At 43.5% G+C, this 12,971-nt stretch overlaps 1 protein-coding gene across 2 annotated transcripts in view; it reads right to left on the bottom strand.

Moving 5' to 3' along the window:
* Nucleotides 1–7,341: 7,341 nt before the first annotated feature.
* Nucleotides 7,342–12,971, bottom strand: part of LRRC43 (leucine rich repeat containing 43) — a 227,860-nt gene continuing 222,230 nt past the window's right edge. The window contains exon 12 of one of the 2 annotated variants that reach the window (XM_069214927.1): nt 7,342–7,988. In XM_069214927.1, coding sequence (XP_069071028.1) covers nt 7,837–7,988 — 152 coding nt within the window. In that variant the 3' untranslated portion in view covers nt 7,342–7,836. The remainder of the gene's footprint in view (nt 7,989–12,971) is intronic. The other variant, XM_069214928.1, reaches the window with a different exon arrangement.

Here is a 12,971-nt window from a genome sequence, read left to right as displayed (position 1 = left end):
TCAGGATAACTATTGACTAAGTAAAAAATTAGTACCAGTGACAACTGGAGTATGCCGCACCATGGCAGCCGCCTAGCCACCCTGTCAAGGGAGGCCACTCCACAGCACTGTGGGTGTCAGCCCCCCATGACCGTTCTCATATCAATGGCAGGGTACACAGAAATGCTCTTCCACTCCAAGGCAGAAGGCGCATGGATGTCCTGGTTGCTACATGAAGTGTTGGGTATGATGGACCAATACAACACCTTCCATCTCAGCTCTCAAAGACCCTCCTCAGGCACCCATCTCATGACTACCTTCGAAAGGAAAGAACAGTCGGTGTACACCTATGAATTTATGGAATCCTGAGCAGGTGGAACACTGGATGGTAAAGGGACGGGACGGTAAAGTCCAGAGTTGGAATCAACCAGGGAAACCGGTGTACATTTCAGGATCAGGCCTGGGATAGAGAGAGTGATGCTGTTGGCAACAAGACAGATTCGCACGGGTGGACTGATAAGTGACCCTCTCTGTGAAATATGGCCCTGATATATCAACACATTTCCCCATAGGCACAGAATGGGTAGAACACTTTGAAACTTCATGCGTTATGTTCAATATTTTACAGACCCTTGATCACTAATACAAGTAGCTTTTCAAAAGAACTGGCAGAGGGAAAAGACTGAAGAAGTAAAGTGAACGTCTGGTTCCATATCTGACACTTTTACACAGTCTGGGAAAACTCTTCAAAGCAGCTTTTGAAGAGAAACACAATTCCAGCAATTAACGTGTCTCTCTGCTCCTGGCATGTGCAGGCCATTCTCCTGTCGCAGGCTGCTATTCAAGTACCTCAAGGCAAAAATAATGATCGATTTCCAGTACAGTAGGCCCAGTCTTTTACTTCCTGCAAAGGACACGAGTTCCAATCCAAAAATAAATCATCTTTCACCTGTTCGGAACCGTGCAGGGCACAGTATAAGCTTTGGAGCTCTCAGTGTCCACAATCGTTAGAGGAGCCTGAGGGGAACACCACCTGACAGTGAAGAATGCTCTATTTGTTCCCGCGACAAGAAGGTTAATTGCTGAAAGAAAAACCCATCTCAACTTAAAAAAACCCAATATAGAATATAAAACGTGCATGAATATATGCTGCAGCATAACAAATCAAAACAAATTAAACTAGACGAGAAAGGCAATCCCCTCTCAGCCAAAATGTATTCTATTTTCAGATACCACCGCTCTAAAATGTTATTTTATAATGTGTCAATAACATATTTAAAAGGGCACAACAAACTGTTTTAACAAACATACAGAAATTAATGCGAAGTTCCTTTTTCTGATGGAAAGTTTTATAAATACCCGGACTCTCTTTACACAGAAGGGAGGTTCCTTATTGTTACACTTCTGTTTATCTTTATACGTATAAGGTACTACTTTTTAAAATAAGGTACTACTGTTCAGTTTACATTTAATTTATGCACTACTAAACTACGCAACAAAGGCATTTAAAAAAAAAAAAAGCTTTGCCGGCTGTGAGGAGGCTAGCTGCAGGGCTTTGCCATAGGCCAGGACCTGAGGCCAACTCCACGCTGCACTCGGCAGGGAGAATTTGAGTGGATGGGTGCCATTACAAAACAAGCATTTGCAGTGCAATTGGTCTCACATTTGTTCGACTTATAGCTTTTAGCATTGTAAAAGTCCCAACCGGACTTTTCTTGCCACATAAATGAAAATGAAAGGTAAAACAGTTTTACGTAAGCAAGCCGATTTAAAGCGCCACGTCATGAGCATGAGCGTGATGGAGCACACAAAAGGAAACAGAAGTTCGCTCGCAGTCAAACGTATCCGCAGCTATACAATTATCCATGTAACAGGGCCAATGTCATGCAAAGTGCTCGGCTACTTCTCAGCGAGATCACGCTGGTAGGAAATAAAAATAACAAGCATTTTCAATGAAACGGGTTTCACATTTGCTCGAGTTAGAGCTATTAGCGTTGTAAAGAAAAAAAACACAGCGCAATCGTACTATGTAAAATGCAGTGCATGGAAAATAAACAGATAAAATAGTCCGGACACCATGCTGAAAACATCGAGCCTTGTATGTTTTTTGTAGTTTACCGGTGCTGTGTAGGTGGGCTTAACACCAGAAAAGGCATTAGGTATGCATGCCTTTCACAAATGAAAGCAAGCAGATTTTAAAAGGCAAGCCCACGAACCAATGAAAGTGACTGACATGACATGGGCGTGGTTGGAAGCCCAAAGAGAGATTACAGAATGGGACGGAGCGCTTTGCGTTTGCCCATAAAAAGTAGTCCAGCAACCTTGCGGAAAAAATGGAGCCTTGTATGTTTTCAGTAGTTTATCAGTGCGCTGGAGGAGGGCTAAACACCAAAAAAAGCATGACGTAAACATGCCTTTCACAAATGAAATCAAGCAATTTTTAAAAGGCAAGCCCATGAACCAACGAAACTGATAGGCGTGGTTAAAAGCCCACAGAGAGATTACAACAAGGGCCAGAGTGCTGGCACTCGACCCTAAAAAAACATGACTAGCAACATAAAAAAAACAAAGCCTAGATTCCCCTAACATGCCTCATATGGCTTCTGTGAAGTCACAGACCTCAGGTGTTGGACCTGGCCCTTTTACAGGGTCATTCCCCAGACTTTTAGCCTCCTTATTTTTCTGACCTTTGTTGGCGGACGTTTTGACTCTGAGCACTTTTTCACTGCTAACCAGTGCTAAAGTGCATATGCTCTCTCTTACAAATTTGGTATGATTGGATTATACCTGATTGGCATTTTTAATTTACCTATAAGTCCCTTGTAAAGTGGTATCCCTATACCCATGGCCTGTAAATTAAATGCTACTAGTGGGCCTGCAGTGCTGCTTGCACCACCCACTGATGTAGCCTGTCAAACCTATCTAAGGCCTGCTAGCGCAGAGCCTGTGTGTGCAGTTTTCTGCCACAGGGACCTGGCATCTACATTTACTTGCCAGGCCCAGAACTCCCCTTTTACTACGTGTAAGTCACACCTAAGGTACACCCTAGCTAGCCCTTTGGGCAGGGTGCCATGTATGTAGAAGGCAGGGCATGTGCCATGTTGCGTGGCCTGTCCTGGTAGTGACAAACAGCCTAACTTGGTGTCTCACTGCTGTGAGTGCTGCCTCCTCAAAGGATTGCATTGGAGATGCCCTGCCTTATGTGTAAGGGGTATTGTCTGATTTATGAGCGGTAGCGTAGGCATGTTTGGTATGGTTGTGATAGTGGTAAGAAATGCTTCTTTGCTGGTGTAGGTGTATTTTTTATTACTATCACCGAAATGCCACTTCAAGAAAGTGCGCATTTATCTGTGCTTATGACTTTGGTGTTTTGCAGCTTGTCTACAATCAACGTCTGGGCAGTCTGACAGTTGGGGCTTTGTGCATACTTCTCAGACAGCCTGAACACAGGGAGGGTGGGGGTGACACAGAGGTGCATCTACATATTGTAAAGCCTTCCTGGGCTGAGAGAAGGGAGAGGCGGGGTACACCTGCATTTGTAAAGACTGTGCCCTGGCCTCACTCAATTGGGTCGTTAACCCCCCACTGATGTTTGCAGCCTGTGCTGAAAGGAAAGAGGGGGCACTCCCAGAACCAGTTGTAACTGGCTGGAACCTCCTCTCCCTACCATTGTAAAACACTGTAAGAACTGACTATAAGTACAGGGTAATTTTCCCCACAATTTGAACACTCTTGGAACTGAAACTGGACACAGAACGCTGATGAATGGACTCACCGGGAAACCACCTTGGACTGCTGTTGCTGTGTTGACCTGGGACCTGCCTGGTCACTAGAAGGAACTGCCACCATCTGCACCCCTTGTGCTGGCCTGTAGCTGGATCCACCAGCCCTGTGTTTTCTCTGGGTGTTCCCAGGAGCAGAATGTTGTGGCCCCTGACCCCTGCCATGATTTCTCCAGCCTTGCCTGTAGCGTTTGGGAAAAGCGCTCTCTCTTCATTGCGCTTTATTTGGAGCCCCTCGCGCTCCCCACGGCGCTTCTGCCTTGGGCTAATCACTGCCGCAGCCCGGGCACCACATTTGGACTGCAGCGTGAGGATCGCGCTGACTCCAGTGCCCCCGGGGCACTTCAGGAAGGTAAAGAAAGGAGCCTGTACGCTCCTACCGTGTCCCCGGGTGACGTGCACTTTCCAGAGCGCCCCCGGGCCACACTCCGGCCCCAATTCCTCACGCTGCTTCCCTTCGGAGAGGGAAAGCAGACGTGCGGCTCGCGCACCGGATCGGGTGCGGCCGCCTGGGGAAAGCAGGTGCAGAGCCTTATTGGAGGCCACTGCTTCCCCGTTACTTCACAAGGCAGCCGCACAGCGGACAAGGGCAGCTGCCTCTCTAACAAGCAGGACACGGGGGAGAAAGGGAGTTCCCTTTCCCCCGGTCACTGCGCTAGGGGCGCGATCGCCCCGACTATGCTAAACCTTTGGCTTTTGGGTCTCCCCCCCCCCTCAGAGAGGGCCATTAGAGGCCCAGGGGCCCCCAAGATCACAGGTCCCGAAGGGGCCCATTCTAAACCCGAGAGAGAGGGTGCTGATCGCCCCTCCCCCCAAAAAGCACCACGTGGCCACTGTTTTTGCGCATAAGAGCGCTGGGGGCCCCCATGCTCAACTTCTAGGCAGTGGAAGTGCCTCTCAACCAGAAAACAGGTACTCTTTAGGAAATCTAGGCTCTAGGAGCCTAATACAGACTTATAGATGTTTTAGGTTTCCTACCTGTTTACTGTTTATACATATATGTGCTATTGTTCCTTTTATGGGCATGTCTGGCTGATATGTATTTATATGATTTGTGGTATATTCTCTAATGTTCCTCTTATGGGTACTTAGGAATTGTTCATAACAAGTGCATATACCTTTTACTATAATTCCTAACTACTACTTATGTTGCAGAATCCTGAGTACTTACGTGTTCTAATGTGACAACTGCATATTCCTGCAGAGTATTAGTAACTTGTGTCACATTCTGACAACTGCTAAGGTAGCAGGGTATTATTCACGTGTAATGTTGGTCTAATTATGTTTTATGCAATACAGATTATTTTTACATAGCTCAGTGTTGTGTTTACTTTGTGGTGAACATTTTGCATCACGTGTGTTGTGTGTGTTGTGCAAACGATTTACACATTGCCTCCAGGTTAAGGCTGACTGCTCGTGCCAAGCTACCAAGGGGGTGAGCAGGGGTTATCTTGGACTTGTAACTCCCTAACCCTGACTAGAGTGGGTAAGTTCTGCCTGGCTGAGGTGCATACCCTAGCCAACCAGATACCCCATTTCTAACAACAGGGTAAATAGACTCACATCCTCTGAGGATCTTGCGTTTATATTAGTCTGGTTTAATTAGGAGTAAAAAAGGCAATCACCTTACTGTCCCCACTGGCACCTCTAGTCTATAATCCTGATTTTCTGCATTATTCAGATTTTCTGTATTATTAGGACACCCAGGGGAAGACAGAATATATCCTTTACATACATTCATCACCATCACAGGAGTTCTGCAACTCACTTGCAACCCACTTCCGTCGAAAGATAGAAGAAATCCACAACAGCTTCAACTCCCAGACCCACCAGCTAACTACAAACACCCATGAGCCCTACACTCCAAACAACACCCACCTCCTCCACACCTGGACCCCTGTCAACACAGAAGACACCGCCAGCACCATGGCTTCCATCCACTCTGGATCACCATTGGACCCCTGCCCACACCATAACTTCAACAAAGCTATCACCATCATCGCTCCACATCTCTGCCACACCATCAACAGTTCCTTTGAATCAGCCACCTTCTCAAATTATTAAAGATATAGGGGGTTATTAAAACTTTGGAGGAGGTGTTAAGCCGTCCCAAAAGTGACGGTAAAGTGACGGATATACCACCAGCCGTATTACGAGTTCCATAGGATATAATGGACTCGTAATACGGCTGGTGGTATATCCGTCACTTTTGGGACGGATTAACACCTCCTCCAAAGTTGTAATAACCCCCATAATTATTTAAAATTGAAAAATATGCAGAAAATGAAAAAAATGTAATGGGAAGGTTGGCACTGCATCTCGGCGACTAACTTTTCAATGTTTGGTTTTATTTGGGAAAGCTGAATGGTCTGTGATTTCTGTTTTTATTTCTTAGGTACATAAGATCTGAGAAAGCTTTTTCACATAAATTTGTGCTGGGGAAGGGAAGTAAAACCATAAGGGCCTCTCATTGCTCCATAGACTCTCTGTCACATGTAATTCATTTGTTCTGTAGCACCTCTTATACTAGGGTAGGGTGTTGAGCACTTTACAGGGGACTAGGCATAGGTATAGGATTCACATGTCATCCACACTGGTAGGCATTTTCTAAGACTGATGGTCTGGAGAAGCACAAACTCAGGATTCAGAACATAACACAGTGATTAGCGGTGATTTTAATAATAAGAATGTATTTCTATGCAAGCAAACCATTTTTTTAGCAGCCTAAGGATAATGAAAGACTGAGAAAAAACTGATATCTTTCTAATTTGAGCCATGCAATTTGCATGCAGTTCTTTGATGGCAGTTCATAGCTCACTGTGCTAGATAATGATTGTAACTTATGAACTGCACAGTAACGGAAGAATCTCTGTGAAAAAAGCAGTAACCCACTGTACTATGCACATAAAATACTGTTCTTTGCATGATACGCGTTCTTTGCAGCAGAGATATTAACCATCTGTGCTACCTTAGATGAGACAAAACTGCCACTAGACAAAACTTCCATCTCTCTCCAGCGGGTACATTAATCACCAGAGTTATTGTGACACTTTTATTTTTGTCCAAAAGCTGCTAGATGTACAATGAACTTTACAGTGTTGTTAAAACTGCTGCAACAAAGGAAGTAATAAATATAAAAACATGTGTTTCTGTGTAGGGACCTCAGTTGGAATAGTGCCTTCTTGCTGGCCCAGATTTGCGGACTCCTGGGGGGCCACGGACCAAGTAAAGCTAGTGGCATTGTGCTCAATCACTCACCTGTCAGGTGCCTCTGAAAGACCACTGCAACTACTAGATTCCTTTCCAGACCTACAGATTTGCTCAAATGCAGGTGCCTCTGAAAGGCAGCTGTGGAAGAGGCAGAAGCTTGTCAGATGACTGGCTCTAGTTACGTACTAAACACCTCAGTCACCGCCATCTTTGAAAATCTCTGTAAAGCACATATTTTACCGAAATACCATAAAGAATAAAATAAACGAAACAACATTTTAACAACTCGGTCAAGAGTATAATTTGTGTGTGATAAATACTCAACATGACCCACTCTATAATTAAGTATGAAACGAAGTGAGCGATAAATAAGCTTAATTAATTTATTTTTTACAGTAAAGCAGCCTTCCGCGTCTGACGTTCTGTTTTTTTTCGTGAAGGTTTCTAATGTTTTAAGCATTTCTACGAAAATGTGCTTATGCTTAGTATTTTATTAACATGGTTCGACAAGGGTAATATTTTATGGCAATTCATTTTTTTAATGGAACTTCAAAGTTATAACTGTGAGGATTGTTTACAATGACCCTACACAAAAAATAAACTACACAATGTTTTAAAAAATTAAACATAAATGCCTGATGGTTTGTAAAGATGGGGTTAAGGTATACAATAAAGAGTGGATTGCTCTTGAGCTGCATTCACTGACTGGTTTTACTGTAGTTACAGAGTGAAGAGCAGTACACATGAGGCAGAATGACAGGCATTTTCATGACTGAAGTACACGTTTGATTATTAAGGAACTATTCCAAGAACTCTGTAAAGACTAGGAGATTGGTGATATTAAAGAATGAGTGCTCATGTCCATTCAGGTTGGACTCGCATCATGCTTCAGCGCTTCGGAGAATGATGTCCACCGGAGCAGCTGCACCTGGACCTCCAGGGTTAGCGGCACAGGTGGTGGAGGAGGGTGGTCTTCAGAAGCTATATCATCTGTAGTCTTTTTGCCTTTACCCTTTCCTGAAAGTAAAAAAAAAAAAACACTGATGACTTCTATATTCTGTTAATTAGTGCAAAAGGCATTGAGTTTTATGCTACACACAGATATCATAACATGACTCATCTCTGAACCTACGAATCCACAATTCTACTGACCATCAGGCCCGGACACCAGGCTTTTCACCAGTGGGTTGAAGCCCTTGAAGGCTGGTGCCTCTGTCACTTTCCCCAGCTCCCAAGGTTAATGGTAGCAGGCACAGAAGGCTTCAAGAGAAAGAGAAAGCGCGTGAGGTATAATTTAGAGAAAAAGCGATCAGAAAGTAAAAAAAAAGAAAAAGGAAATGGATGGATGGAAAGAGAAAGTGTACACAAGGAGACAAAGGGAGTGGGGTTGGTTTGAGCATTTTCGCTGCTTGTTTCCGGCCCTGCAGACCATCTCCCTCTACAACTCTAGGACTTTGCTCACAAAAGCAGCACCGCCTTGCCACCGCTGCGCCTCCCGCTGTTGATCGTAGACGTCAGCAATACGGAATGCTTAGTAACAAAGAGCTTCTTGAACATACACGCTGCTACATATGATACACGTGCAAAGTAAGGAGGGTATTGCTTTATTTTTTTTCTAAATGAGAATGGATTCATTATTAACTGTTGAGGCAAGCGCTGCCAGGGGAAAGGACCTAAAACAGCACTGGGTCAGTAAAGATTCAGAATTAAGCCATCCATAAATATATAATTATATTTCCAACTCATACAAAATATATTTTTTTCAATTTTTCAATGGGGAAAGTCACAGTTATTACTCCTGTTACAACGAGTAAGAAAAGAGCAACGTTTTGAGATTGGTCCTAAAAAGGTGATTTTCCACTGGTATTGAGATGGAGCGGAAGAACGTTCCATGCCTTGGCATCCAGTATTGAGATGCCACGACCACCCATCTGTGAATAATGAGCTCTAGGAATGTTTAAAAGGTGGTCAAAAAATTACCTCGTGTAAGGCTGGGGAAGAAGTGTTGAAAAATAGGTCCAGGGTTCTGTAAGGTTCTGCAGTAAAGGTAAAGTACCTTGGAGACAGCCTCCCGCCAAAAATGAAGAGGTGGAGATATGGGTACATCAATAAAGTCCTTGTAGAACTCCAGCTGCGGGTTTTTTATGAGTGAAGGCACTGCAGCAGTGTTCAGGGAAGCCAAGAAGCAGACAACTACAGTAGTGCATCTTAGAAAGTATAATTTACTGTTTGACTGCCATGCAGAAATGAGGTTAAAGTACAAGAAGCCTTTGAAGTAAAATTTTAAAAAGGTGTGTAAGTGACATTGTGGGTGTAATCCTTGAAGGTGAGTTGAGAGTCAAAGACCACACCTAAGGTGTGTGCAGAAATGAAGGGCATAGGAAGAGGGCATAAGAAGAGTGCAGAACATCGGAGGCCACAAGTCTTCCTTTTAGGCCTCTGAGGTGTTTTCCAAGGCAGCCTCAATATAGGCCTATGCGGTAAGTGATCTTCCAGTTCATGATGCAGACAGCCAGTCTATAAAATTATCTAGTTTAAGATTACTGTCACCCTTGCAATGCTAGATAAAGACATACATTCTGCAAGAAAGGCAACATTAACTTTGCATAAGATCGAATTCAGTGCAGGCATAACGGACGTCAGGGGTAGAGGTTTAAAGTCTGGTGTGTAAGGTGCCAACGAGGTAACACCTTTGAGCAATTAGTTGGAAAGTAACTAATCCAGTTTCATGACTGGTCCCTTACCCAACCTCCTGAGAGGCAGTCTAGAAAAATTACATAGGAGGCCATACTGAGCTGTGTGGAAAAGTCTATGAATACCAGGGCTGCAAAAACGTATTTGTGTAATGTGAGAAGTAGTTTGTTTAGTGCCAACAAAAGAACAAACTTGGTGCCAATTCTGTGGTCTAAAGCTTGCCTGAGTATGATTAAAACTATAATGCTCTTCAATGAATAAAAAAGAGCTGGATATTCAGCATGATTTTTTTGAGCTTGGAAGGGACAGAGACTTACAAAATATGCTACAAGTTAAACCTAATAATAGGACTCGGTAATGATTTTTTTTCAAAAGGATGATAAATATAAACTTTCAGGAAAGTGGAACCTGATGGTCTGAGAGACTATTTGTACCACGAGGTTAGGCTAGGCATGACAGTGTCAGCAATACCTTTGACAACTGACGTGGGACCTGGATCTAGGAGGGATCTGGATTTAGTAACACAGATTTTAGTCAGAAGATCCTATCTAGGAACCAGAGGAAAATCTACAGAAGGCTTGTGGACGAAGAGCTAACACAGAGTACGCTGTAGATGGCTCAGGGGGCAGGGCGTGGCATTGTGTTTTAAGTGTTAAGCCTATCATTGATTTCTTAAAAATAAAAAATAGGGTAGATTCAAGAAGAGGTCATTTGACAGAAGAATAGTATCACAGCCTGCCCAAAAGATTGGATAAGCTGCCCACAACATGAAAAATTTCAGAGGTCTGACTGGCGGGTTGAGAAATGCAACCCTGGTGAAAAAGTAGTGCTACTGGGACGGATCATTTTTAAAGGCATGTTCAATGTCCTTCGATTGAGATTTCAGGATGAGTACATAGGACACACGCCAGCGGCGTTCTGCGGTCTTATAATGCTTTTTAACATTGGCAAATTCGGACAGGAACCAAGTAGGCGGTGAGGCGGATCTCAGAGGAAAGATCAGTTTTATAGGAGCCAATATATCCAGAGCGTTCGTATGCCAATCTGAAAAGATTGGCATTAGCATCAACATTCTTTATCAAACTATTAAGAATAGGGTTAATTTTAGCATCATCGACATTATGTACATTTCTCCCCTTAACAGAAAGAGCTTGGGGGCAGAGCTAAAATATCCAGGAAGCCTAATTAAAATAAAGAAAGGGATAGTGTAATAATCAGTCCAGGAAAGAATGAAGGGTTCCAATGTTATCATGTAGGTCATATTGGAACATATGAAATTAAGGATTGTCCTGGGGAATTGGTTATGCATACCGATAATTGAAGGGGTTGTACAAAGAAGCAGCAGTCAAGAAGATTCACTGCGTCACAATTGGATGAGTCACGGCCCATATGTTAAAACATGGAATCTGTCAGAACGAAAAGGCAAAGTGGTGTCCCTATTTGGACAACATAGGACAACAGTGGCCGACGAGGAAGGCATGGACCAGTAGACAGTTAAAAGAGGAAGAAGTTAAAGAAGGTGTTTAACCAGGGAAATGGGAAGAAGCAAACAGAAGGTGGGATCTGTCAATTGCCACAAGCCCTTCTCCTGCGTGCAAGGGTCTGTCAGGGCTAAGAATTGTCTCGAGCATCTAAGGCAGTTTGTGGCCCGGAACTGTCCTTTAACAGTTACAAATAAAATGAACTGTGCTCGAGGATGAGATCATGAATTTGGTGCTAGTGGTTAAGAACTGAACCACCGAAACACTGGACTTGTCATCCACAGGGTGATGACTCCTAAAGTCCTATCATCATTAAGCTGCTGAATTATGCAACAGGAATGCGATCCTCCGGCAGGCAAGGCAATACAAAGATGTGCATTGCACCTCGCAAAAGTCATGCTATTCCCAGATGATATAAAAAAAGTACAACTCCAACATAAGTTGATCTTCAGATGAAACAAAACAACCTTCAATAGCAATACATGCTATTATACTCAGCAAGACTGATCGTCCTGTTCTAAGACAAGTCCTTTTTCAACAATCTAGAATCCATGTGTGACTGGCTTGAAGAAAGGAAATTGATTTCTAAAACCTCTGGCAACCGGATGACAACCCATGGGAGAGTGGAGCCAGAAAGTCCCATCTATCATATAGCAAGCAAACTCAGGAGACACAATTGGAAATTACATGGCTCAATGATGCATACAGTGGACAGAGATGAGGGCTCCACATGGGTGGGCTCAAGTGAGGACCTGGCACACAGATTTCTAACTGACTGGTAACAAATCTAAGAAGGTCCCATTAGGTATGCTAATAGGTGACAGTATCTTTATAGACTATAATGCTTTCATGTTGTTGCAGAAAACTCAGCGATCTATCACTAATTCAAATGATGCATAGTCAATGCAATGTGCTCTGAATACTGCTTTATAGTCTGATTCAAGCATGTGAATCTATGAAAGTTCCAATACTGGAGTAAGAAAATAAATTACTTACCTGTAACTACAGTTCTCCAGTATTGGAATCTTTCATAGATTCACATGCGACCCACCGACCTCCCGGTAGAAGCTCACCTTCAATATTTCTTGTTCAGCCCTTAAAATATTCACTAGTGCTTAGAAAATCTGAGGTACTGAAGCTTCTCTCAGGAGGGTTCTAGAGGGTGGGGCACTCTGATTGGCTAAAGCTCAAGTTTTACATAAGGACTTAATTAGATTACTAAAATGTAGAGTTTTAACGTTATTAATATTATGTCTTTGGGGACATTGTCTTTTCTAAGGTACCAGGGACTCCCATCTTGACGACAGGGAATAATTCAAGCATGTGAATCTATGAAAGTTCCAATACTGGAGTAAATTCTATTAAAACAAAACATTCCTAATAGCAGTAGCTGACACAATAGTGGATCTCTTGGCATTTTGTCCAGATCACTGGCACAATTGAAGGGAGAGCGTGGTTGATGTTTAGCATGTATGTCCCACCAGCTCTGAGAGACCAACCTCTGAAAGATCTCACAAAGGTAATAGTTGTTGCCCCCGGATGGGCGCACTATCAATGGGGGGGACTTCAATAATACACTGCAGGCATCGCTAGATACTAAGGATACAGCTACCACTTCCAGAGTGGCTACCCTTAGCACCTAAGCAGACTTAGGGATCCAAGATAGATAAAGCTACCTGCACCCTACAACAGAGAATATACATGCTTCTATCCCCCCACACATCCTACTCAAGGCTGGAATACATATGCGTCCATAGGGCAGATTTTACAGGGGTGGAACAGCAACAATACATCTACGAGCAGTGTTTGATCACTTTCAGGTTGA

Source organism: Pleurodeles waltl, chromosome 11, assembly GCF_031143425.1.
Source record: "Pleurodeles waltl isolate 20211129_DDA chromosome 11, aPleWal1.hap1.20221129, whole genome shotgun sequence".
In the NCBI taxonomy this organism is placed as follows: Eukaryota; Metazoa; Chordata; class Amphibia; order Caudata; family Salamandridae; genus Pleurodeles; species Pleurodeles waltl.
The sequence above is the reverse complement of the archived record's forward strand: the minus strand, read 5'-3'. Positions and strand labels throughout refer to the sequence as shown.